The 24,621-nt window shown below is 42.7% G+C and overlaps 1 protein-coding gene and 1 long non-coding RNA gene across 2 annotated transcripts; one reads left to right on the top strand and one right to left on the bottom strand.

Moving 5' to 3' along the window:
* Positions 1-1,207: 1,207 nt before the first annotated feature.
* LOC136509671 (uncharacterized) lies at positions 1,208-2,426 on the bottom strand. Its single transcript, XR_010772423.1, has 2 exons — positions 2,213-2,426; positions 1,208-1,639 (listed from the first exon to the last, which is right to left on the bottom strand). It is a non-coding gene; the product is annotated as an uncharacterized lncRNA (long non-coding RNA).
* Positions 2,427-12,325: 9,899 nt separating this feature from the next.
* Positions 12,326-12,595, top strand: LOC136507109 (peroxidase 47-like). The gene has a single exon (XM_066501940.1). The coding sequence runs from the start codon at positions 12,326-12,328 to the stop codon at positions 12,593-12,595; it is 270 nt and encodes an 89-aa protein (XP_066358037.1).
* Positions 12,596-24,621: the final 12,026 nt, after the last annotated feature.

Genomic DNA, 24,621 nt, shown 5'->3' on the forward strand with positions numbered 1-24,621 from the left:
CATGTTTCGCCAGATATTATCATTATTGCCATCATTTTTTGGAGAGGTACCATTATTTTTCTTAGCTGTACATTCATATATTGATTTTCTTTCCTGGACCATAGGACCTTAGCATATGTTTATTGTTTAACTTGTCTTCAACATTTTTGTTGGAATTTTGCAACAGGTCAAACAGGAATGGGTGCCTACTTAAAGCCTGAAAATGGACACACAAGAGAGAGAGTTTACTATGGAGCTATGATCCTACATTGTTTCTGCATGTATATTCACATGTCTCAGCAAGTATTTGTGTGTCATATATTTGCATACAAGTACGTCGTCTTTTAATTTTATTTGCATTGTTGCATGCTCTTTCCTTGCATGGTTAGCCGTGGTGTGATTTGCCATATTTCTTCATGTATTTCACTGCATATGAACATTGAAATTCACTTGAACCTTGTTTGCTCAAAAAAAAAATCACCTGAACCTTCATAGACCATAATCAGGAGTTAGCTAAAAATTTATTATATTGGTGCATATGTATATCAGTACTGTGTGTAGTTGCGCATGTATGTGATCAGTTGGAACTAATGGGGTAATTTTCCTACTTCGTTTTAGAATGCAGTCCAGTATGAGAAATGGACAGAAAATTTTGCCATACAGATCATGTTCATATATTGTTTATTGATGTGTATAGTGGTCATTCATATATATATTGATATATGTATGTATGTGATAGATATGTACCTGTAGCTACCGTCAAAGAATCTGGTGTGTCCAAATCTGCATGTGTAATATATTTGTTTACTACTAATATTTGGTTTCCTAGCCTTGGCACTGAGGTTATTCTTCTTTTGTTTTGTTTTTGTAATTCCCCATCAGAGACGCGGATAGCTAAAATGCGTCCCTAGTAAGACCCTCCCGAGACATATTTTAGCTATCCGCGCGCGTCTCTGATGACCCTTCTTCAAAGGCACATTTTGTGTAAGACGTGTCTCTGATGGGAGTCATCAGAGACGCGTAATACACGTCTGTGAGATCTTGATGTCACAGACGCCAATTCTCTAGGGCATTTTTACACGTGTATTGTGACATTAGGGGCGCCAGCAAAAGTTATTGAAGTAGGAACTGTCATATCAATGTCCATACATGATAATTAATGTTATATGAAGCACACATCACAATTTGTTAATTATCTATAAAAGGCTACATATACAGCTTGTACGTAAGTGACAAATAAATAATATATATTCAATTCTATGCATATATATATATATATATATATATATATATCAGTTTAAAACATACAGTATCAAATATGGAACCTAGCTTTGTAGATCTTGAGGCAAGGAACACAGCTAGCAGTGCAAACTTATTTAAAAACGGACACCTGAGGAGTGAGTAATGGTCATTTATTTAGAGAAAAAAAATGTAACCATTTTCCCACTGACACCAGAAAGGACACGTGGTAGAAAACTGTTAACTGTAGACGGTTGGAGCATGATGGGCTGTCGTCGGCGGGTCGCCCGCTCGCTTCTCGTAGGACCCATCAATCAGTGATACAAGCCCGGCGGCGGCAGCTTAATGGTGTAGTAACGGCGATCCAACTCGCCTGTAGAGATAGAGTGGGGTGTCGGAGGACCGGTTCGCGGGGGACGATCTGCGTTAACAAAAGATGGCGCAACAATCTTAATTAAACTACTCATATATAATACTATACATTCCTTTTTCTGTGGATGTGCTATAAGCAAGTTAAAAATATTCCTTTTCTAACTATATACATAGTTTCTTATTAAATACCTCTTGTTTCCTGAATGTATATATGTTACAATTTATATGACTTAGTATATTTTGTTAATCCGCCACGTACTATACATGGATTAAGAGACAGTCCTTCGAGTTTAATAAAGATATATAGCAGCAGACACAGTTGTCATCGTTGAAATAAACATATAATCGTCTAGTCTAACTCGTTATTAGTTTAATTTAATGCTTTAAGGTTTGCCATTGAAAGAATTATATAATTATGAAATTTCCATGGGGGCTATCTAGTAACTCCTATAGGTAGCCAAAGAATGAAGTCGACGAGGGCCGGGCTTTTGATTTACTATAATGAAAATATTTTCCTACAAAAATGCAGCAACGAACTAATGCAAATAGTTATACCCGCAGCCACACCATGTGTGCATGGGTAATGGATGTTCGCCTGATTTGGGTGGCCGTGGACACTTACTATGGCCGCTGCTTCCGGTGCTTCCTGATTCGCCTTCGGTAGCCGTTGCAAGCAGGAAGACGAGGCCGCCGCCGCTGCCGTCGTCGCTGCAGACCACAAGAAGCAGCAGCAAAACTACACCAAGGACAACGGGCGACCTCGTCCAAGCATGGTAGTTGCTGCTGGTCGACATGCTGTATGCCTCCAAGAGCTAAATTTCGATCGAGAAAAATACTAGTACTACTACAGATGAGCGCACGATTTGCTAGCAGCATGGCTCCGCGCCCTTAAATTAGCAATGCCTCCACTCATGCAGACGAGAGTGGACGACTTTGACCGCGCTTTTTTGTGCGCCCGGTAATATGCTTATGGATGGAAATGGGTCGGGTCGATCCGACCCATAAAAATAAGGCCAAACTGAAGGTTTCCCTCCCACCCATATCCTGAAACCCTAGCCTCTCACCGCGGCCCTCAACTTGCCGTGAACAGACCCCGACGCACGCCGATGTTTATTGCCTCGTCCAACCATAGGTACGTTGACGCATGTTCGTGTACATGTTGGAACTCGACAGTAACACACACTGGTAGACAACAGAGCTTTAATTCCGGTGGGGAACCCCCTCTAGTCTCGGTTCCCCACCCGGGAGCAAGCATCCGGGACTAAAGGACCACAACTAAAGGGTGGTCCTTTAGTCCCGGGTCAGGAACCGGGACTAAAGGGGGACCTTTAGTCCCGGTGGGTAACACCAACCGGGACTAAAGGTGCCTCCTGACATGCCACGATGGCCGGCACCATTTAGTTCCGGTTGGTAATACGAACCGGGACTAAAGGTTTTTTTTCTTTTTTCTTTTCTTTTCATTTTTTTGTTTTCTTTTCAAAATAGGTTTTCGAAGTCGTATTGTACGCTGCTAATTATACATTTATACGCGTGTATAGTATGTTTCGGTTCAAGCACAATGAACGTATTAAATTACACAATTCAAGCATAGAAATATATATATATATGCATGCATGCATCATATATATATTTACATGCATGCATGCATATGTGTATTTTACATTATATTATTTCATGTGCATATATTACAAAAGATTGCATTACAGTTGTTGTGATATAACAAGTTTCCTCTCATCCTCTAGCTTGGCTTCAATGGCAGTGTTGGGTCGACGTAGAACTCGCCCTTGGAATCGATGACCTGCTCATTAAAAAATCCGGCTATAGACCGTTGAATTGCTTTGATTTGGTATTGCCGTATGACCTTTTCCTCCAACCATCGAGCCTACAGGTTTGAATTAAAGGAAAATAAATTAATATATGTACAAAAAAGATATATATATATATATAAAGACATAGTAACACAATCAATAATAATAATTAAATGAATATATAGTTTATTTTTAACGTACTTTGAGTCTCTCTGTAGGAGTTCTTTGGGAGACCACCTTGATAAACTTGCAAACATAGTAACCACAGTAGTTGTTCCCCTGTTCCTGCCTCAGACACTACTTTACGAGAAAAAGATTTGTCATCCAATCTGGTGATCTGGTGAAAGCTATATGTTTAATTAATAAAGATGATGCGATTCAGGGGACTTACTTTCAAAGGGATTACATTCAGTGGCGCTTTGCATTTTTCCATGTGTTGCTTCTCAATAAAGGTTTTCCAAACACTGCCCAATAAAAAATTTGCCACGTCATCAGATATAGTTAATCATCATGTTTGTGTGTATATATAGTTGCTAGAGATACCGAAATTACCTCTGGATAATATCTATCATATCTTGGTAGTCTTGTTGTTGTTTTCTCATCGAGTCATAGATTATCAAGTGACTTTTCACCAGATCGATGTCCATCAATATCCAGTGATTGCTGCATATGTTTATAGGATATAACGCATAACACTCATTAATTAACTAGAATCAACATATGAGCCATTAAGGATGATCGACATTATTAACACTCACTTGAAGTTGTAGGGAAAGAGTATATCCTTCTTGTGGCATTGGTTCACTAAGAAGTTCATGATGTTACTCTCTGACTCAGACTTCCAATTAGTCTTTGGAGTAACTGGGTCTTTGAATACTATATGGGGATCAACAAAACCAATTTCATTGCAGCCTTCCTTTCTGAGCTCTGTCATTGTAAATCTGCATATATATAGTACCTGTTAGGATAATTTATATGCATATACACACATATGATGAGTTTAATAATAGATCGAAAGAATTATTACTTACAGGCAATAGCAGCTAATGATAACTTTGTCCAGAGAGGTCAGGTGGCATAGTTGATGAAATTCTGCAAAGTCAACATACATAACATCATCACCATGGAACCAATGTTCGTCTCTAATTCTGACACCAACGCAGAAGTCTCCACCGGTAGACGCCTGCATGTACCACTTGTTTAGCAGGTACATTTGCGTCCCCAGATCAGATAAGGCTTGAGGGTTGTATAGACTCTGGCCTAGTACAAATTTTTTCTTCCAAATATCAACCTCCGCCGCACTCTCAATGTTTCCATCACCAAACATCTGGTAAAGGTCGAGACCAGTCTCATCAATAAATTCACCAAGGTGATCCAAATCGACATCCGGAGGTATGTTTGCCTGATGCATTAATCCTAAATTCGAACCATATTCATTACCAACAACTAGCGGGGGGACTGATTGGTGCGATTGTTGTCCGAGTTGTGCAACTCCTTTTCCTGCCCGCTTCTTTTTCTGTGCCGCCTCAATTGACTTAGTGAGAGTGCAGTCATAGTCCGTTAACGTTGATTTGGACGGCTTACGAGATTCTCGCTGTTGTTGCTGGTAAGAAGCCACCTTTTTTCTAAGAATATCTAGAGCTATGAAGAAGTACGGTTTCTCCGGTTTTCTCCTTGCTTCTTGATTCTTTTTAAGTTTGTCATAGAATCTGGACATATCTTTTTTATATGCATCAGTTACTTCTTCCTTCTGTTCAGATATTATTTTTGGAATAGCCCTTGGTTTCACGGTGGCTTTCTTTGCCGGCGGGGACTGGTTCTTCGTTTGCGGGGCTGGCCTCTTGGTACTTGGCTTCTTGGTAGGCGGGGGCAGGGGAGGCGTTGGAGACCTCCTTGGAGGTGGTGGCAGCGGCGTTGGAGACCTCCTTGGAGGTGGCGGCTGCGGCGTTGGAGACCTCCTTGGAGATGGTGTGGATGCAGCCTCGCCTTCCAACACATTATCATCGTACAGAGCACTATGATGATCTGGCGATTGAACAATTGGATTTAGGTTGGGGGAGGATCTGCTACAAAAAAAGGAATGACATATTATTATGAGCAGATTGTTAATTATTTAAGCCAATATAAATTAATGATGTAGTGTTGTCATCCACACCTATGGTGAGGTAGTTCAGGAGGAGGTGGAGGCGACATCCCGGGAATGATGATGTAGTGCTTGCGCCATAGAATGAATGTCTTCTCTGCTTCTCCTAGAGTCTTCTCGCCATCACCTCCAGGAATATCAAGAGGCAAATCACTAAAACCTTTTTCAGCTTTATCTACCGAGATGGTAGCATATCCTTCTTGGATTATATTCCCATGAATCCTTGGTGTCTTGGTTCGGTCGATAGGATTAACAAGATCGATAGCCACCTTGATTGTGGAATTCCTCTTCGAAATGTGTAGCTCACACGATGTAAAAGGTTCAGTGACGTCATCCACAGGGAAGCGCAGTCCTGTGTCCCCTTGATTTGGTATCTCTGTGGAAGCGCAGCTACTTTTCAACTAAACAGATTGGCTAATGTTGATTCCTGGCTCTGATGTCTGCTTGCTTGCACTCACTGCTATTTGCACTTGCCTTCTGATTTCCTCCTGCATTCTCGCTTCAAGGTTTTTTTCCTGCTCCTGTGCTTCACGCACCGCTTCCTCCAACCTCTGGAGCCGCTGTGCCTCTTCTTCCTTCTTTCTCTGGCGGCTTCTGTAGGAAGGTCTGTCCTGAGGGAATCCATGCTCCCACAAGACACTTCCTTTGCCTCTAGTTCGGCCACCATGTTCAATAGTCCCGATGGCGTATGTGAGTTCATCCTTCTCTCTGTTGGGCCTGAACGCACCACTAGCAGTAGCTCTCTGAGCATAAAACAATCTTTCTGCTGCTTCTTGCAGTCTTGCGCCATAAACGCACTTCCCTGTCTCCTGGTCCAGTGTTTCCCCATGAGCGAAAAACCAATTCTTTGCACGCTCTCCCCACTCGAGTGATTCTGGTGTGATAGCCTTGGCAAGAAGGTCTGCTTCCATTTTGTTCCACTTCTTCATGGCAGTCGGGTAGCCACCTGATCCCAAGTTATGGTGGTATGTCTTCTGTTGGGCATTACGTTGGTTCTTTATCACCCGACTCACACCCTCTTCCGACGTCTTGTACTGTACAAACTCATCCCAATAGGGCCTCTGCTTTGAGATCGGGCCTGGGACAGTAAAATCTGTTGCTATGTTCTTCTTGACATACGTCGTGTATAAGTGTTTCTTCCAAGTCTAAAACTGGGTGGCCATCTTCTTCATTGCCCAATCCCTAACTCGCTCATTCAATTCATCACCATCTATTATATCACCATAACCATCTGTTTGGAGCGTGAAATGTTCCAAGACATCATTCCAAATTAACGTCTTGTCACGATCGGAGACAAAACTGATATGAGGAGCATTGGTCTTCTTCTTCCATTCACGGGTACTGATCGGGAGCCGGTCCCGTACAAGATAACCACAGTGGTGCACGAATTTCGTTTTATTTGCCCCCCCCCCCAGTTCGCCTATATCCACATTGAACTCCGAGATGATGAAGCGGCCCTCCAATGGCTTTTTGGGACCTCGAACATTTTTACTCTTCATTGTAGTTGTTGATGTCGATCCAGAGGGCTACAAAACATAAACATTATTTTTAATGTCATGAGCACACATAAGATATATGATAATATATATAGCTAATAATAAAAAATATATACTTGGCCAATATGTTGTTGCTCATTTTGTTCAAGAGCTAAGTACTGACTCCCGTCATCTGCATCCTCTTGCACGTTATTGTTAGCACCATCATCGCCGGCAACTTGAGTGCCAGTGTTGATCAAATTCATCATCAACTTCTCCTCATCCATGTTTCTCGGGTCGGCCATCTAGCTTCAAAAAACAAAACCAATATATAGTACGTCAAATCTTTGCTTACATGCGTAAAATCTACGAACAATATGCATTATTAAATCTTGCCCCTCGGTCACGGACGCAATTCGCCACACTAGGGCGAATTAGGTCTATACATAAACGGCCGAGGGCGAATTGCGTCGGTGACTATGGCGAACCACGTCGGTGACATCAACAGCGCGGATCGCCCTGGTGTGATTGTTTAGCGTTAACGATAACGATAATACGAATGTTGATCGACTAGGCCACGAGAGAGGGCGGTGTGACAAGAGTGGCGGTGCTCCACTTCGCCGTATATATGTTTGTACACATGGGTGAACGAGGGCGGCGGTGCTCCGCCGTATACATAGAAACGCATGGGCAAACGAGGGCGGCGGTGCTCCGCGACGTATATATACATGCATATGAATACAAATGACATATATATACGTGTCGGCGCGGGGGCCGGTGTGCTGACGACGACGACGTGAGGCGGGCCGGCGTGCTGACGACGACGACGTGAGGCGGGCCGGGGCGGTGTCGGTGCGTGTTGTGATCCTATGTACCATGTGAACCATGTAGTCATTCATCATATGAGAAAATTCTATGCTGATAATGTAAGTATAAGTCATTATGAAATGTAAGTATATGTGTCTTATTGCTAATATAACCATTACTATTTCCGAAATGATAAGAATTTATTTTCTTCTTCTACAGGCACAGTACTTCGTCTCTGATGCTATGATATAAAGTTTGAAGATAGTCTTCCCGAAAAAATATGTAATGCTCATATTACTTAGCAATATTAATATATTATATCTGTATATTCAAAGTTCACAAATGAAGAAACGTTGAAGTTTTCCTTCATTTTTATATGATATTTGCGTATATAAAATCTAGGACATTTGTAATTTACTTTAGAACATCTATATTCGGTATCACAGCAAAATATAACATTTTTTGAAGTTTTCCACCGTCTGAGAATGTACAGAGAGATGAACTGATCACCTCGAGCTCGGCAGTGGAGGGCCACGGGCGCGCGCGGAGGAGGGCCACGGGCGCGCGCGGTGGAGGCCGCACGAGGAAGAAGAGGGCGGCGGTGTCACGGAAGGCAAACGGACGGCGATGTGAGGAAGAAGAGGGCGGCGGTGTTCGACGAGGAAGAAGAGGAGCAGATCGATCTGCGCCAGGCGCTGGCAGTTATATACCAGGGAGATTTACTCCCGGTGCCAGCCACCAGCCGGGAGTAAAGGGTCTTTACTCCCGGTTGGTAACATGCACCGGGAGTAAAGGGTTTTTTTGGCGGGCCACGAAACTGCAGCCCACCTTTACTCCCGGGTGGGCTTCCCACCCGGGAGTAAAGGTGGCCTGCAGTTTCGTTTCCCGCCTGTTTTGAGCAGACTTTTTTAATAGAAATATGGATTTTCTTGTTAAATATATAGTAAATTAAATAAAAGGCATAAAATTATTTTGTTAAAAATATGGATTTTCTTTTTCTTTATTGCACATAGGAAAAATCTATAACCTAACTTTTTTTATTTTTTGTTATAATTGTAAAACATAATGTAACTAATATTTATTATTTCGTTAATGCAAAAATGTAGTGTTTAATTAAAATTATTAAAACTATTGGTTTTGGACAGGAAATTTGTGGCTACCTCTTCTTCAGCTTCTCCCATTGCAGTATCATTGAAGCACGCACCATCGGGAATAATATCATTGTCGTTCCATTGTTCTTCTTCACCTTCTTCCATTACAACGCCGGTTTCTCCGTGCTTCGTCCAACAAATATAGTTTGGCATGAAACCCGACTTGAACAAGTGTGAATGAAGAGTCCTTGAGCAAGGATATTCCACCATATTCTTACATATGGCACATGGGCAGCACATGAAACCGTCGCGTTTGTTTGCCTCGGCCGCACTTAACAAAGAATGCACGCCGTCAATGAACTCTTGGGAGCGGCGATCAGCATTGTACATCCAATGCCGGCTCATCTGCATTACATGACATAAATACCATATTAAAACCTAGATCATAATTAATTATTTATACAACATGTGTGCCACCACAAAAGGTACAAATTTATGAAAGCATCGCTACAATGTAGACAATCCCAACTACAACTAAAAGAACTAAAGCTAAAATACATTTCAGGAGCACAAGGATTTCACGACCAATCTCAACTAAAACAGACAGATCTCCTGATTGTGCAACATCTTTGGGCTTCTTTGGCTGGATCACTGCCTCATTAGCCGCCGTATCTGCCTGTTGTGCAAGATATTTTTGCACGAGTTCAACATACTCTTCCTCCCAGTAGAAGCCTGAACATCGTCCACTGCCATCCCACTGAAATTAAAACAAAAAATTAGAACTTTAATCACAACCATCATGAAAATAGGTATAAACTAACCATAATCATTAAATATGATAAAATAACAAACATTGCGATCCGGACACTTATAGAAGATACGATCCTTGTTGGGACCCTCCTTCTTCACTCAGTCTGTACTCCATCACAATCTTCGTCTCATCACGACACTTGCCGCATGGAATGAGAGGGAGGCCCGGCCTAAGTCGCTTTGGAAACCCATGAGAGGCCGAGGATCCGGAAGCAGTTGCCATCTACTCTCTAAACTCTTTTTTTAATACACTATAAATTTCTCATTTTATAAACAAATAAAATTAAGAAACTATAAAATTATCTATATCTCTAAACAATGAAGCAGTTGCCATCTTCTCTCTATACTCATTTTTAATACACTATAAATTTCTTATTTTATAAACAAATAAAATTAAGAAACTATAAAATTATCTATATCTCTATACTCATTTTTTAATACACTATAGCTCAAAAACATATTTTAATAAATAACCATCCGTACTAGTTGACCTTGCTTACGTGATCATCTCGGCGAGCATTTCTCCACCGGACGGCACCGTACTTGGTCAAGGAAGAGCTCCGATTCTACGAGGAAGGGAACACGGTCTTCCACGACCGTTGTCGCTCTCCCTCGTAGAATCAAAGCTCCTCCTTGATGTCCGTTACCGCTCGACAGAGAACATGCTCGCCGAGCTGAACACGGTCCGCAAGTTCAACTAGTACGGATTTTCTATAATTTTCTAACTATTTTCTAAGTTTTTCATTTCATAAAAAGTTAAAATAAAAAGTACGGTGATTGACAGACTACTGCGACGATATCGGGACATGTGAATAAATAACCATCCGTACTAGTTGAACTTGCTTACGTGATCATCTCGGCGAGCATTTCTCCACAGGACGGCACCGTACTTGCCACGGAAGAGCTCCGATTCTACGAGGAAGGGAACACGGTCTTCCACGACCGTTGCCGCTCTCCCTCGTAGAATCAAAGCTCCTCCTTGACGTCCGTTACCGATCGGCAGAGAACATGGTCACCGAGATGAACATGGTCCACAAGTTCAACTAGCTACTTTAACCTTCTTTCATGTAAATATGCAAGTTTGAAGTGATTTTGAGCTCAAATTGCTTACAAATGAAAAAAACCACAATAAAGAACCATATATATATAGTGAACAAAATGAGATAAGACAATGGTGAAAAATGAGAGTATGAGATTGGTAACCTTTACAACTGAAGAATCGACGGAGAAATCGAAGAAATCGACGGAGGAATCGAAGAATGGATGGAGAAACAATGGAGGGAGGGAGGAAGCAAGAACACTACTGCAGTGAGCTTCAAAATGTGCTGAGCTCGGGCTCGGGGAGGAAGGAGACGGCCGGGATATAAAGGGGGGACCTTTAGTCCCGGTTGGTGGCTCCAACCAGGACTAAAGGTAACTTTCCAACCCCGGGCGCAGCCACGGCCCAGGAGTAGACCTTTACTCCCGGTTGGAGCCACCAACCGGGAGTAAAAGTATACCTTTAGTCCCGGTTGGTAGCTCCAACCGGGACTAAAGGTACCTACCACCTCTGTCTAGCGCAGTAGCCGTTGGGCAGGGACCTTTAGTCCCGGTTGGAGCCACCAACCGGGACTAAAGGTATCTCTAGTTCCGGGCGCACAAAATTCCAGGACTAGAGCCCATTTTGGCCGAGGATCAAAGATCTGTTCTCTACTAGTGACATGCGCGCGTGCCGTATAAAGATTGTGTGTGATATGTTGGTCCCTTCGCCAGCCATCAATAGCATCGTATGCATGGTTTCACCGGGTCATCTACGGGTCAACAGCTCGTCGGCCGGATATCACCGCAAAACTGGAACAAGTCGAGAACGGTTGGGAGAATGGCACTCGAGCACTGATAGCGCTTGTGCAACATGCACCTCTTTCGTTCTAGCTCTTGCATCATCAAATCAGATTCAGATATGACCAAAATAATCAATATCGATATAGAAAATACAGCCAACAATTAAAGATTCAGGAAAATAAATCCATGTGGCAAGTACATAGGAGTAATCTACAAGCCATGGCACGAAACAAATACAATCATCCGGGTGGTGTAGTGTGCTACTATGTCTCTTGAAAGTGAGGCAACTTTATTACTGTACGCAATAATTTGACCACGAATGAGGAGACTATATTTAATTAATTTACATTATTTATATTTACATTTACAGGACAGTCGTCGTCTCGCTGTTTATTTGCTCGTACCCACGAGTCAGGGGCGGTGCCAGAATTTGAGCGCGGGGGGGGGGGGGGGGGGGGGGGCTATTTAAGCCGATAACATTCATACATGATGAAATATATATATACAAAGAGAACGTAGACAATAACCAAAATAAATGTTTATTTTACAATACAAAAGAAGGCTAAAAAACAAAATACTAAATATTATAAAGAAAATTGGAAAAGCCTGTGCAGCGCCATGCTTGGTGGCGCGGCGAGAGGAGTGACGTGGCGACGACCGGGACGCTGAACGGTGATGTGGCAGGGTCTACTGCGCCACCGGTCTTGGCGCGGCGCAGACGCGCCGTAGCCCACGACGCGGCAGGACCTGGACGTAGATAGAAGACCCGCCTCAATTGCAATGAACGGCGTGTCACAACTGAACGGCACCTGCAGCTCCGACCCCAACGCCTTCGCCTTCCTCGACCCCTCGCCGGTGGGCTTCCACAATGCCTTCTACCATGTGCTCTACTCCGACATGAGGTCGCGTAGCAGGGTCGACTACTACGCGTCCAACCAGGGTGCCTTCTTCGGCGATTTCGTGGCGGTGATGACCAAGCTCGAGAGGATCGAGGTCAACACGCTGGCCACCGATGGCAAGATACGCCGGGACTGCCGGCTCCCGAACTAGTTGCTAGTTAATCTCACCGGCAGTGCTGCCGCGACGTATTGAAATGAATATGAAGCAAATAAATGGAGTCTGTGCGTAAGTTGACAAGTTTCGGACGTAAGTTCGACATAACCAACTAAGTTTCGGACGACATAAGTTTCGGACATAACATTTGTTTGACATAAGTTTTGGACGACATATTTGTTCGACATAAGTTCGACATAACCAACTAAGTCTCAGGAGTGTAAGGATCCCTCGGACGCCTCTGTCTCTTCGGATTTATAGGCAACACATTGGGAGTGTAGCCAACGTCGGTGTGGTCGCGTTGTCGGTGCTTACGGCTCGTACCCTGCAAGTATATGATATGCACGATTACTTATAATCTTTATGATTGTTAGTTCATGGAGCCTACGTATATAAAGAAACTACCTTTGTTACTACTTGTGAGGCTCCTTGGGTACCAAGCGGGGCACCACCTAGCTGATACATGTCGATCTCGTCCTACGGCCAATCGTCCCACTGGTGGTGCTGTCTGCGGAATCCCGGGGGTCGTCGTCGTCGTCATCATCGTCGCCCTCGTCATCCTCGCTTGCAGGGTCCTTCCTAGTGCTATGATGTGGTGGTGTACGCACTGCGGAGGTGGCACCTATCACCGGCTGAGAAGAGCCGGCTGGTGTCCTCAGAGCCAGAAGACGTGCCACCCGACCGCGCCGGGACTGCCGGTTCCACTAAAGGAGTGTCCATGCAGCTCAGCTTCTGTGCTAGCTTCCTGCAACTCCACTTCACCTTCTGCATAAATAGACGTTAAAGTTAGTGCATTTCCCAAATGAATATACACTAAAGAAATATTTTTGGAACAGAAAAGTTTATGTTTACCTCCACAAAAGCCTCGAGAACGCCTGGTCCTAGCCCTCTAGACTCGTGAAGCCGAAACGTTGCTTCGTTGGACAGCCTTGACAATTGTGTCGCTTGGGTACAGAAACGCGGTTGGACAGTTTTAGTACACATACTTAATACCAAATGGATAACAAATTATACCATTCGAGTATCTTACCACGTATCTTTGAAGCGGGGCTCTCTGTAGTTGTGTGTCATCCTTAGTGGAAACGTCGTTCACATCTTCGATCACATCTTCCTCATCATCCTCGTCAATCGCCTCCTTAGTGTATGGGGGCTTGATATTGTCCTCGTAGACATGTGAAGCCATAGCAGGTACTCATCGAAGGTGTGCTGGTCGTGTGGGGGACTCGCATCAACCGGCTACCGATCCCTATTCTACCACAACTGGATGTACGCGTTGTGTGTCATGCGCCAATCCTTGGTCTTGTACCTCTTTCTGCGGTCATACCTGCAACAAAGCAATTGTTAGTTGTACCATACATACCTCTGAATTGTAGCTTTATTATTAATCGATAATGCACTCGTGCAATTCTTGGTTTGTGGAGTAAAGCGGTGGTAGGTAGCCTATCATTCTTCCAAACTGCCTGCAAATCCTGATGGGCAAGTGAATCTCGACCACGTGGAAGAAAATAAGAGGGACGTTGCTACGATACTCATCTGACTCATCCCTAGTGACAGGACTCAGATAGTACTCGAACTCTAGAGCAGCCCAAGGACACCAATGCGCGCACCTGAACATTTCGTAATTGAGTTAGGTTGTGATATAGTGTACATCGAACAAGACACATGTATGATAGTAAAGAGAGCGTAACCTAGTGTTATGTCAGGACGTCGAGACCGTCCGTGTACTCCCTGTACTTACGCCTCCCATTCCCTCTAACTAACTCTGCTTGCGTCCAGATATACAGAGCTGTAGGGAGTGTATCCTACCTGTTTCAATGCTGCATTGAACACGATAATGAATTAGCCATTAATAATTTAATTATATGTAACTGCTTCGAAGAATATAGTGAACCGAAGTACTTACCGGTAAACCAGTAGCAAGGGGCCTCCCAACGGGCCATCGTTCCCAACACCAAACCTGGAGTAGGTAGGAGCAACCCCCAAGGTTCACATACCCTGAGGTGCGACGGTAGACAACGCATAGCTATCGATACGTCCATGCTAGGACTGCGCTGCCCCAGCTATACGCCACTATGTTATCCCACGGCTGGCATAGTATGTCAAGAAAGATCCAACTGATGGTGTTGCCCGAGGCGTCTGGAAAGAGGAAAGCACCAAGGAAGTGCCAGAGCCACACTCTAGCGAACCTGTCGATCTGAGCCTCATCAGCATGTGGGTCCAAGTAATCAAAGCACTCTGTGATCCACGACGACGAAACACCGGAACTTTTCCTGAAATTCACCAATGAAAATGAGACCCGATGGCTGTAGAAAAGCAATGCAAGTATTAAATAGGCTTGAATTGCTCATTTATTTTTCTTTGAAACATCATCGCCCGATGGAAAAAAGCCAGTGAACTGAGCCACCAGCTCCCTCCAGTGATCGTTGTCAACTATACCTGTCACTGGAAGTCCCCCCAACCAAAGGCCAAAGTAGCCTTCACGTCCTACATGGTCAAGGTCATCTCGCCGCAAGGTAGGTGGAATGTGTGGGTCTTAATTGCCTCAAATTTGTTATAAGAATGTTTACGTACAATGAAGGCACTCGTACCTGTCTACAGCTGTAGTAAGTAGTGCTGGGTCAAGGTACGGAAGACCGTAGTTGACAACACGGACAAGCTCGAGGAAGCAAGCACGCCGTATGTACGGCACGTAATGATCGTCCCACTGGTGCGCCCTAGTGTGCGTGCGGGGCCTCAAAGGAGGCAAGGGCACCTCTACGTCGGTGTCAGTCATGATGTGTGCTCGGTGCGGCTCGTCGTACTCCACCTTAAGAAGGGGGTACAACGGGTGCTGCGTGGAAGGGGCATCCTGTTATAAATTGATAAACAAAGGGTTAGAGTATTTAAATTAACAATATTCAAATTAACATTATGTAGCATTGCAAAAGTTAAACTACTTGTTATGCAATAGAAACATAATATGAAAGCACATGTATATATTTAAAGTAACATTAACAGACATATTAAACAACTTCACTAGGAAAATAAGCAACTTCTATGTATGGACGTGATGTCCACCTGTGTTTTTTATTAAATTATTAGAATAGCTTGTCTGCATCTGCTAGAGCAGCTCATTATAATTTTAACCTAGAGATGAGTAGCCCAGTATAAGATGAATTGATTGAGAACTATCATGTGTGTCATACTTAGTCGTATACTCTATACTAATATGTCTAAAATTACAAGCTGTCTACTTTTTTCGCACAATGCTATGATGGACTCATAGCAGCACGATATCAACGATGTTGTGCATGATTTTGGAGGTTCTAGTGCTTTCAATATATGTTTGAGTAAAATGATCATTTGGATTAATATTTCCATATAAGAAAACAAGCATATAACAATTTAAATCATAAGAACTCAACCAACCAAATTTGTCGCTATATATATGTATGTCTAGTGTACAAAAAAACACATAAATAGATTTATATTTCACGTGTCTTTTAATTAGACATTTGTTTTCGCTATAATTAATAATACATTGTAAGAAAATTAACAATTAAAGTATATAAATAATAATACAATGTAAGATAAATTAACGGCTAAAGTATATTTTAAAAGAATCTCTCAATATAATGGCTAACGATTAATGTAAAGGGGTAGTGAAGGTACGAGGGTCTTGATTATGAAGAAATAGGCACCAAATTTCACCTCAACGAGGGTTGAACTACGGTGAGGGCGTCCGTGTCACGCTGGCGTGCGTGGCGCGGCAGGCGCGGCGGTCAGCGTGTGGCGCGGCGGGCGGCGCTAGGCGCGGCGGTGGTGGCGCTGAGGGTGCGGCGGTGGTGGCACTGCGGGCAGAAGGGCAAGCAGGAGGGAGGGCGGGCGGCTCGCGGGCAGGCAGGAGGGAGGGCGGCTCGCGGGCGTTATTTATCTGGTCCTGCCACGCCATGGTCTATGGCGCGTCACTGCCGTGCCAAAATCGGTGGCGTGGCAGACCCTGCCACGTCACCGATCAGCGCCTCGGTCGTCGCCACGTCACCCCTCTCGCCGCGCCACCATGCATGGCGCGGCATAGGCTTTTCGCCGCGCCATGATAATAGGCGCAGCCAAAGTGTTAGTTTTGAAAAAAAAACAATGTTAGATTTAAAATTAGTTTACAAAACGTGTTAAAAATAAACACGGTATTAATAAAAACAAAGGAGATGAGATGAGAAGATAAAAAGGAAGAATAATCCTAAATGAAATAAATGTCGTTGAGATAAATGCGGAGGGAGAATAAACAAGAAAAACACGGACTATATTTATTAACTAGGGCCTTGTTTAGATTGCAAGTTTTTTCACTCTATCTTCATCACATCAAATCTTTGGACACATGCATGGAGTATTAAATGTAGATAAAAAAATTAACTAATTATACAGTTTGATTGTAAATTACGAGACGAATCTTTTGAGCCTAGTTAGGCCATGATTGGACAATAATTATCAAATACAAATGAAAGTGCTACAGTACCAAATACCGATTCCTAACCTTAATCTAAACGAGGCCTAGCTAATTATGCGTGGACCGTGAAGCGTGCAGTGTTCCCATCTTTTACGTCGTCGCCGTGTATTGACCGGAACATCCGGGTGCGCTCGGCCCCTAGTGCTGTGCTGCTCGAGGCCTCGTCAAGTGGCGCACGCGGGCTCCGTTAGTTGTGCACCCCGATCAGTGCCGCTGCCGGCTTGTCAACGTCGGCATTCCGTGGAGGACTTGTTTGACTCCGCTGATCCAACCAAGATGACACCACCAGTCAACCACCAGTGTCTTGTTAGCTTCCATGTCCTGGAAAATGGAGTTCTATGAACTTTTTGGTTGTTCCTAACAGTTTTGCTTGGCGCCACACTCGCTCCCAGGCGTTAACGACAAAGGTGGTGCTGCCTTGGCGATCCAAACATCCCCTATGGGCTCCTTTGGATCAGTCATTCCCCATGGGGATTGGATGGAATTGAGGGACGTTCCACATGGGAAATTAAATATAATGGGTGTTTCCAAAGAAGCGCATATGTTTGGTTTTTCTGCTGTTATTGCGTATGTACATAGGTCATGCTATAAGTGGATTGCATGTTGTGGAGAGAAATTTCAGTTAAGGGTGATATATATTGCTATGGTTGCAAGGAATGTAGTCATATTGCAGTTAAATGTAGGGGGCTCTAGGTGCTAGCGCCTAAAGGAGAACCAGGAGCGCTAGCGCCTGAAGGAGAAGACTGAAGCATAGGGTGAGAATCCCTAGGAGAAACCATACATTTTGTATCCCCATGGCCCTCCGGGGTTTAAGGCAGGACATGGGCTCCTATAGAAAGGATCGGATCCCAACGGATCCAACCATAGACTAGCATAGCACAGCGCTACCGCGCTACCCTTTACATCTCGATCTCTCTTTCTCCATTGTAATAAGTCAGATTGAGCATTCTAAACATGAAGAACACCACTGTTGGACGTTGGACTTAGAGACCCGAACCATGATAAACTGCTTGTGTTTTGAGTGCCTAAGCCATTGGAGGTACACACGTCGACCCACGTCGAACAACCCGATTACTGTGGTGTGTACATATAGACGTGGTGGGGAGCCGGCACTAGTACAGAAAAAAGCTGTACTCCGGGTTGGGAAATCCCTTCAGTCCCGGTTTCCCAACCGGGAGCATGAATTCGGGACTAAAGGGCCCCTCCTTTAGTCCCGGTTTCTCGCCCGGGACTAAAGGTCCACCTTTAGTCCCGGTTGGTAATACCAATCGGGGCTAAAGAGGCCTCTCGGCCTGGCCATGTGGGCCGGCCCTTTAGTCCCGGTTGGTATTACCAACCGGGACTAAATGTTTTCTTTTTTTTTCTTTTTTTTTGTTTCTATTTTCAATTGATGATTCGTTTTGGTTTTCGAATAGATTTTCGAATACGCCATGCTGCTAATAATATATGTATTCTACACGCTTATAATGTTCGAACATTTTGTACAAACTAAAGTATGAAACTAACGTATATATTACATTGATATACATATATTGTACGTTATTTTATGTACATATAATATGTATATATATATATATATATATTACAAATAAAGCTTGTATTGTATATTCTATCATATCCTTGGGATAACAAATTCACTCCATCTGGTTTGGCTTCCATGTTTCGTTCATGTCATTGTAGAACTCGCCGGCGGGGTTTAAAACCTGGTCATTAAGAAATCCTGCTATTGTCTCTTGAATTGCTTTCAGTTGGTCACGTCGTATGACTTTTTCCTTCAACCATAGAGTCTTCAATAAAAGTTAAAGGAAAAGTATTAATATATATATATATATGTTGGTCACGCGATTACTTATATATATGAGCAATAAAAGAAATTATGAATATATGAATATATTTATATAACGTACTTTGAGGATCTCTTCAGGAGTTCTTTTTGAGTACGCCATGATGAACTCGCAAACATAGTATCTGCAGTAGTTGGTCCCCTGTTCTTGCCTCAGAACCCACTTTTACGAGAAAAAAGATCCGGTGAATTGAAAGCATGCATGGTGTTAATTGAATTATATATATATATATATATATATATATATATATATATATATATATATATATATAAATGTAGCTAGTACTTACTTTGTGTGCGATTACATCTAGTGGCGCTTTGCAATGTTTCATATGGTGTTCCTCAATGAAACTTTTCCAAACACTGCGCCCAATAAAATAAAAAATTAATTTGGCCTTTAATAATTGTTACAGTTAAGAGATCGGGGTATATATAGTTGCTAGAGAGACCAAATTACCTTTGGATAATATCTATCATGTCTTGGTACGCTGTTTGCTCTTTTCTTAACGAGTCTAAAATGCTCAATCGACTATTGGCCATATCAATGACCATCAATATCCAGTGATTGCTGCATATGTTTTTATACACAAATATGATCGACATTAACTAGAGTCAACATATATATATGGGAGATAGCTTAGCTAGTAAGCAAATAATTGAACAAATGTTCATATGATCAACATTAATTATTTAACACTCACTTGAAGTTGTAGGGGAAGAGTATGTCCTTGTTTTGTTGGTTTACTAAGAATCTCATGAGATTTTTCTCGAGTTCAGCTTTACATTCAGGCGGGGGATTAGGGTGTTTGAATAAGACATTTGCATGAACGAAACCAACATCATTATCCTTTCTCTTTCTGAGTTCTGTCATCTCATATCTGCATATATAAAAATATAGTGTGAGGATATATAATATATATATATACATGTAGCTTTATATATATACACTTTAATAGCAGAAAATAATCACACTTACAGACAATAGCAGCTAATGAGACTTTTGTCGAGAGAGTCCAGGTGGCATAGTTGGTGTAATTCTAAAAACTCGACATATATAACGTCATCGCCACGGAAGTAATGTTGGTTTCTAACTCTGATAGGAACAAAGGTCTCTTCCCGTTCACACGCCGCCATGTACCACTTGTTTAGCAGGTACATTTGCGTACCCAGTTCACCTAAGGCCTCAGGGTTGTATAGACTCTTCCATGTTCAAATTTCTTTTAAGGATCCACTTTCAGAGTAGATGGTCCTTCAACGAGCACTTGGGCAAGGTCCAAACCAGTATCCTCGTAAAACCGAACCATATATCTATAAAATGGATCGAGTCATGTGCTTAAAATTAATTAAATAACTACACTCAAAATTCAAGTCTCCAAAGCATAACTTTGATTTCTTATTTTCTAGAAATATTTATTGGCAAGTGATATATATAACAATATAAATTTAAAACTCTCTAATATGTATATATATATATATATATATATATATATATATATATATAACAATACCAATTTATAACTCTCTAATATGTATGTATAACAAATTTATATATATAACAATATAAATTTATAACTCTAATATATATGTATAACAAATTTAGCTATATAACAATATAAATTTATAACTCTCTAATATAGATGTATAAAAAATTATATATATAAAAATACAAATTTATAACTCTCTAATATATATATATATATAACAAATTTATATATATAACAATACAAATTTATAACTCTCTATTATATATATCAATACACAGTACGTTGGGGCTGACGGCGTTGGTGGCACGCGGGGCGGCCGGTGTTGGGGTTCCAGTCGAGGCCGTGCACCTCCCGCGCGTGCTCGTGGAGGAGGCGCACGGGGTTCTGCGGAGGCGGGAGTTGTCCCCGGAGGCGGCGGTGCAGAGGGAGTCGTGGGACTCGGACCACGCGCAGTCGAAGAGCGCGTCGGAGGTAGGGAAGGAGAAGATCGGCGCCGGGTCCGGCGGCGGCGAGGTCAAGGATGATGAGGTGGCCACGGGCGATGGTGACGAGGGCGGCGGCGGCGGCAGTGGCGATGGACGACGAAGACAAAGAGTGAGGAAGAAGAAGAAACGGCCGCCTTATATAGGGGAGGGACCTTTAGTCCCGGCTCCTGTAAACGCCCGGGACGAAAAGACCTTTTGTCCCAGCTGGTAATTCCAGCCGGGACTAAAGGTGTTACCTTTAGTCCCGGCTGGTAATACCATCCGGGACTAAAGGTGTTACCTTTAGTCCCGGCTGGTATTACGAGCCGGGACTAAAGGTGTATTATGGCGGGCCGCAAAAAATGCAGCCCACCTTTAGTCCCTGGTGGTAGATCTACCTGGGACTAAAGTTGGGCTGCAGTTTCACTTCCCACCCGTTTCAAGCTCCATTTGTTTTTTATATATTTCTTTCTATAAAATGTTAAAGTCTTGTTAATTGCACAGTAAATTAAATACAAGACATAAAATTGTTTAAAAAGAATATGGATTTACTTTTGCTTTATTGCACACACGAAAATTGTGTGACCAAAGTTTTTTGTTTTTTCTTACAAATATTGAAACATAATGTCATTAATAATTACTGTTTCGTTAATGCAAAAATGTAGTGTTTAATTTAAATCATTAAAACTTTTGTTTTCGATTGGAAATTTGTTTTTACATCATTTTAACGTAAATCTTTTCATTTTTTCATCACTCATTGTCCAGAAGCGACATGGAAATCCCACCATCAAACACACATTTGATCTAAACATAGAAAAAAAGGAAACACCTAATAAACATCTCTGAATTCATAATTATTACATAATACCTCTAATACACACAATTAAACATCACTATATATATCAAGCGGGCATAGTAGTGAACTTCTTCGTAACGTATATCCCTTGGTTATGATTGCGCCGTAACCATGGAGTGTCCTCATCATTTAGCTGGATGCTTGGGTCTTTGTTCACTGTGAAGGGTGGAATTTAGTCATCCTTTTCATAATCTTCTGATATGTCTGACTTGTCTTCAATTTCGACGATGTTTCTTTTCCCTGAAAGAACTATGTGGCGCTTTGGCTCATTGATTGGGTCGTTGTTGTTTTTTCCTCTCTTCGGTTTTGTAAACATGTCCTTGACATAGAACACCTGATTCACATCCTTGGCAAGGACGAACGGTTCATCTTTGTACCCAATATTATTGAGGTCCACGGTTGTCATTCCATACTGGTTATCGACTGCTACCCCGCCTCTAGTCGCCTTTATCCATTGGCACTTGAACAAAGGTACCTTAAAAGTAGGTGCATCGTTTAGTTCCCATATCTCCTCTATGCGGCCATAATATGTTTGCTTATTTTCATTAGGGTCGGTGGCATCTATGCGGACACCACTGTTTTGGTTGGTGCTCCTTTTATCTTGGGCTATTGTGTAAAATGTATTCCCATTTATCTCATACCCTTTGTATATGAGGATATGCCACGATGGCTGCCTAGCCAACAAATACATTTGCTCATCAATATTCTCATCACCCTGACATTCTTTTCGCAACCAGTCGCTGAAAGTTTCCATGTGCTGACGCGTAATCCAAGCTTCAGACTTCCCTGGAAACTCGGATCGGAGCAACTCTTTATGTGTCTCGATATACGGATCCACCAAGGAGGAGTTTTCAGAACTGTGTAGTGTGCTTTATTAAAATAATTGTCCTATGTACTAATATATGGTTTCTTCCCTAGTGTCCCCCTTCCACTTAGTCTCCCCTCGTGTCATGATTCAGGAACACCAATCGGGTCAAGGTTGGGAAAAAAGTCAACACAAAACTCAATGACCTCCTCTATTCCATAGCCCTTGGCGATGCTTCCTTCTGGCCCAGCATGGTTGTGAACATATTTCTTTAGGACTCCCATGAACCTCTCAAAGGGGAACATGTTGTGCAGAAACACAGGACCGAGAATGCTAATCTCCTTGACCAGGTGAACTAGGAGGTGTGTCATGATATTAAAGAAGGAAGGAGGAAACACCAACTCAAAGCTGACAAGACATTGAACCACATCATTCTGTAGTTTAGCTAGATCCATTGGATCAATTGCCTTCTGAGAAATTGCATTGAGGAATGCACATAGCTTCACGGTGGCTAGATGTACATTTGGAGGTAGAATTCCTCTTAATGCAACTGGAAGCAATTGCATCGTGAGCACGTGGCAGACATGGGACTTTAAGTTTAGGAATTTCTTCTCTGGCACATTTATTATACCCTTTATATTCGAGGAGAATCCAGATGGTACCTTGATGCTTGCTAGGCATTCAAACATGCTTTTCCTTCTCTTCTTTGCTAAGAGTGTAGCTGGCAGGACTTAAGTAATGACGTCAATCATCTATCTTCTCTGGATGTAGGTTGTCTCATTCTTTCAAACACCGCAGGTCCTGTCGTGCTTCAAGTGTGTCCTTAGGCTTCCCATACACACCCATGAAGCCTAGCAGGTTCACATAAAGATTCTTTGTTAGGTGCATCACATCGATCGCGCCACGGACCTCTAGGACTTGCCAATAGGGTTGCTCCCAAAATATGGACTTCTTCTTCCACATGGGTGCATGACCGTCGGCGTCGTTCGGAACAGGTTCGCTGCCATGTGCCTTTCCAAATACTACTTTCATATCCTTGACCATATTGAGTACATCCTCACCAGTTCGGTTGCCCAGCTTGGTCTGGTGGTCTGCCTTACCTTTAAAATGCTTGCCTTTCTTTCTTAGGAGGTGATTCGCAGGAAGAAATCAACGATGGCCAAGGTACACGACCTTTCAACATTTTTTCAAGAATATACCTTTAATGTCATCGAAACAGTGCGTGCATGCATTATATCCCTTATTTGATTATCCTGAAAGATTACTTAGAGTAGGCCAATCATTGATTGTTACGAACAACAATGCTCGCAGGTCAAAGTGGTCCTATTTGTGCTCATCCCACACACGTACACCTGGTCTGTTCCACAAAAGTAGAAGTTCTTCAACTAGTGGCCTCAGGTACACATCGATGTCGTTGCCAGGTTGCCTTGGGCCTTGGATGAGCACTGGCATCATAATAAACTTACGCTTCATGCATAACTAGGGAGGAAGGTTGTAGATACATAGAGTAACAGGCCAAGTGCTATAACTACTGCTCTACTCCCCAAAAGGATTCATACCATCCGTACTTAAAGCAAACCTTAAGTTTCTTGCGTCATTTGCAAACTCCGGGAATTCTCTATCGATTGCTCTCCACTGGGACCCATCAGCAGGGTGTCTCAACATATTGTCTACCTTACGGTCTTCTTTGTGCCATCACAACAACTTTGCATGGTCTTTGTTTCTGAACAGATGTTTCAAGCGTGGTATTATAGGAGCATACCATATAATCTTGGCAGGGATTTTCTTCGTGGGACGTTCGCCCTCAACATCACCAGGGTCATCTCACTTGATCTTATACCGCGATGCATGACATATCGGGCATGCATCTAACTTCTCATACTCCTCGCCATGGTAGAGGATGTAGTCATTAGGACATGCATGTATCTTCCGGATTTCTAATCCCAAAGGGCAGACTACCTGTTTTGCTTCGTTCATAGTGGCGGGCAATTCGTTATCCTTCGAAAGCATCTTCTTTTGGATTTTCAGTAACTCCCCAAATCCCTTGTCAGATACACCATTCTTTGCCTTCCATTGCAGCAATTCCAG

Source organism: Miscanthus floridulus, chromosome 15, assembly GCF_019320115.1.
Source record: "Miscanthus floridulus cultivar M001 chromosome 15, ASM1932011v1, whole genome shotgun sequence".
NCBI lineage: Eukaryota > Viridiplantae > Streptophyta > Magnoliopsida > Poales > Poaceae > Miscanthus > Miscanthus floridulus.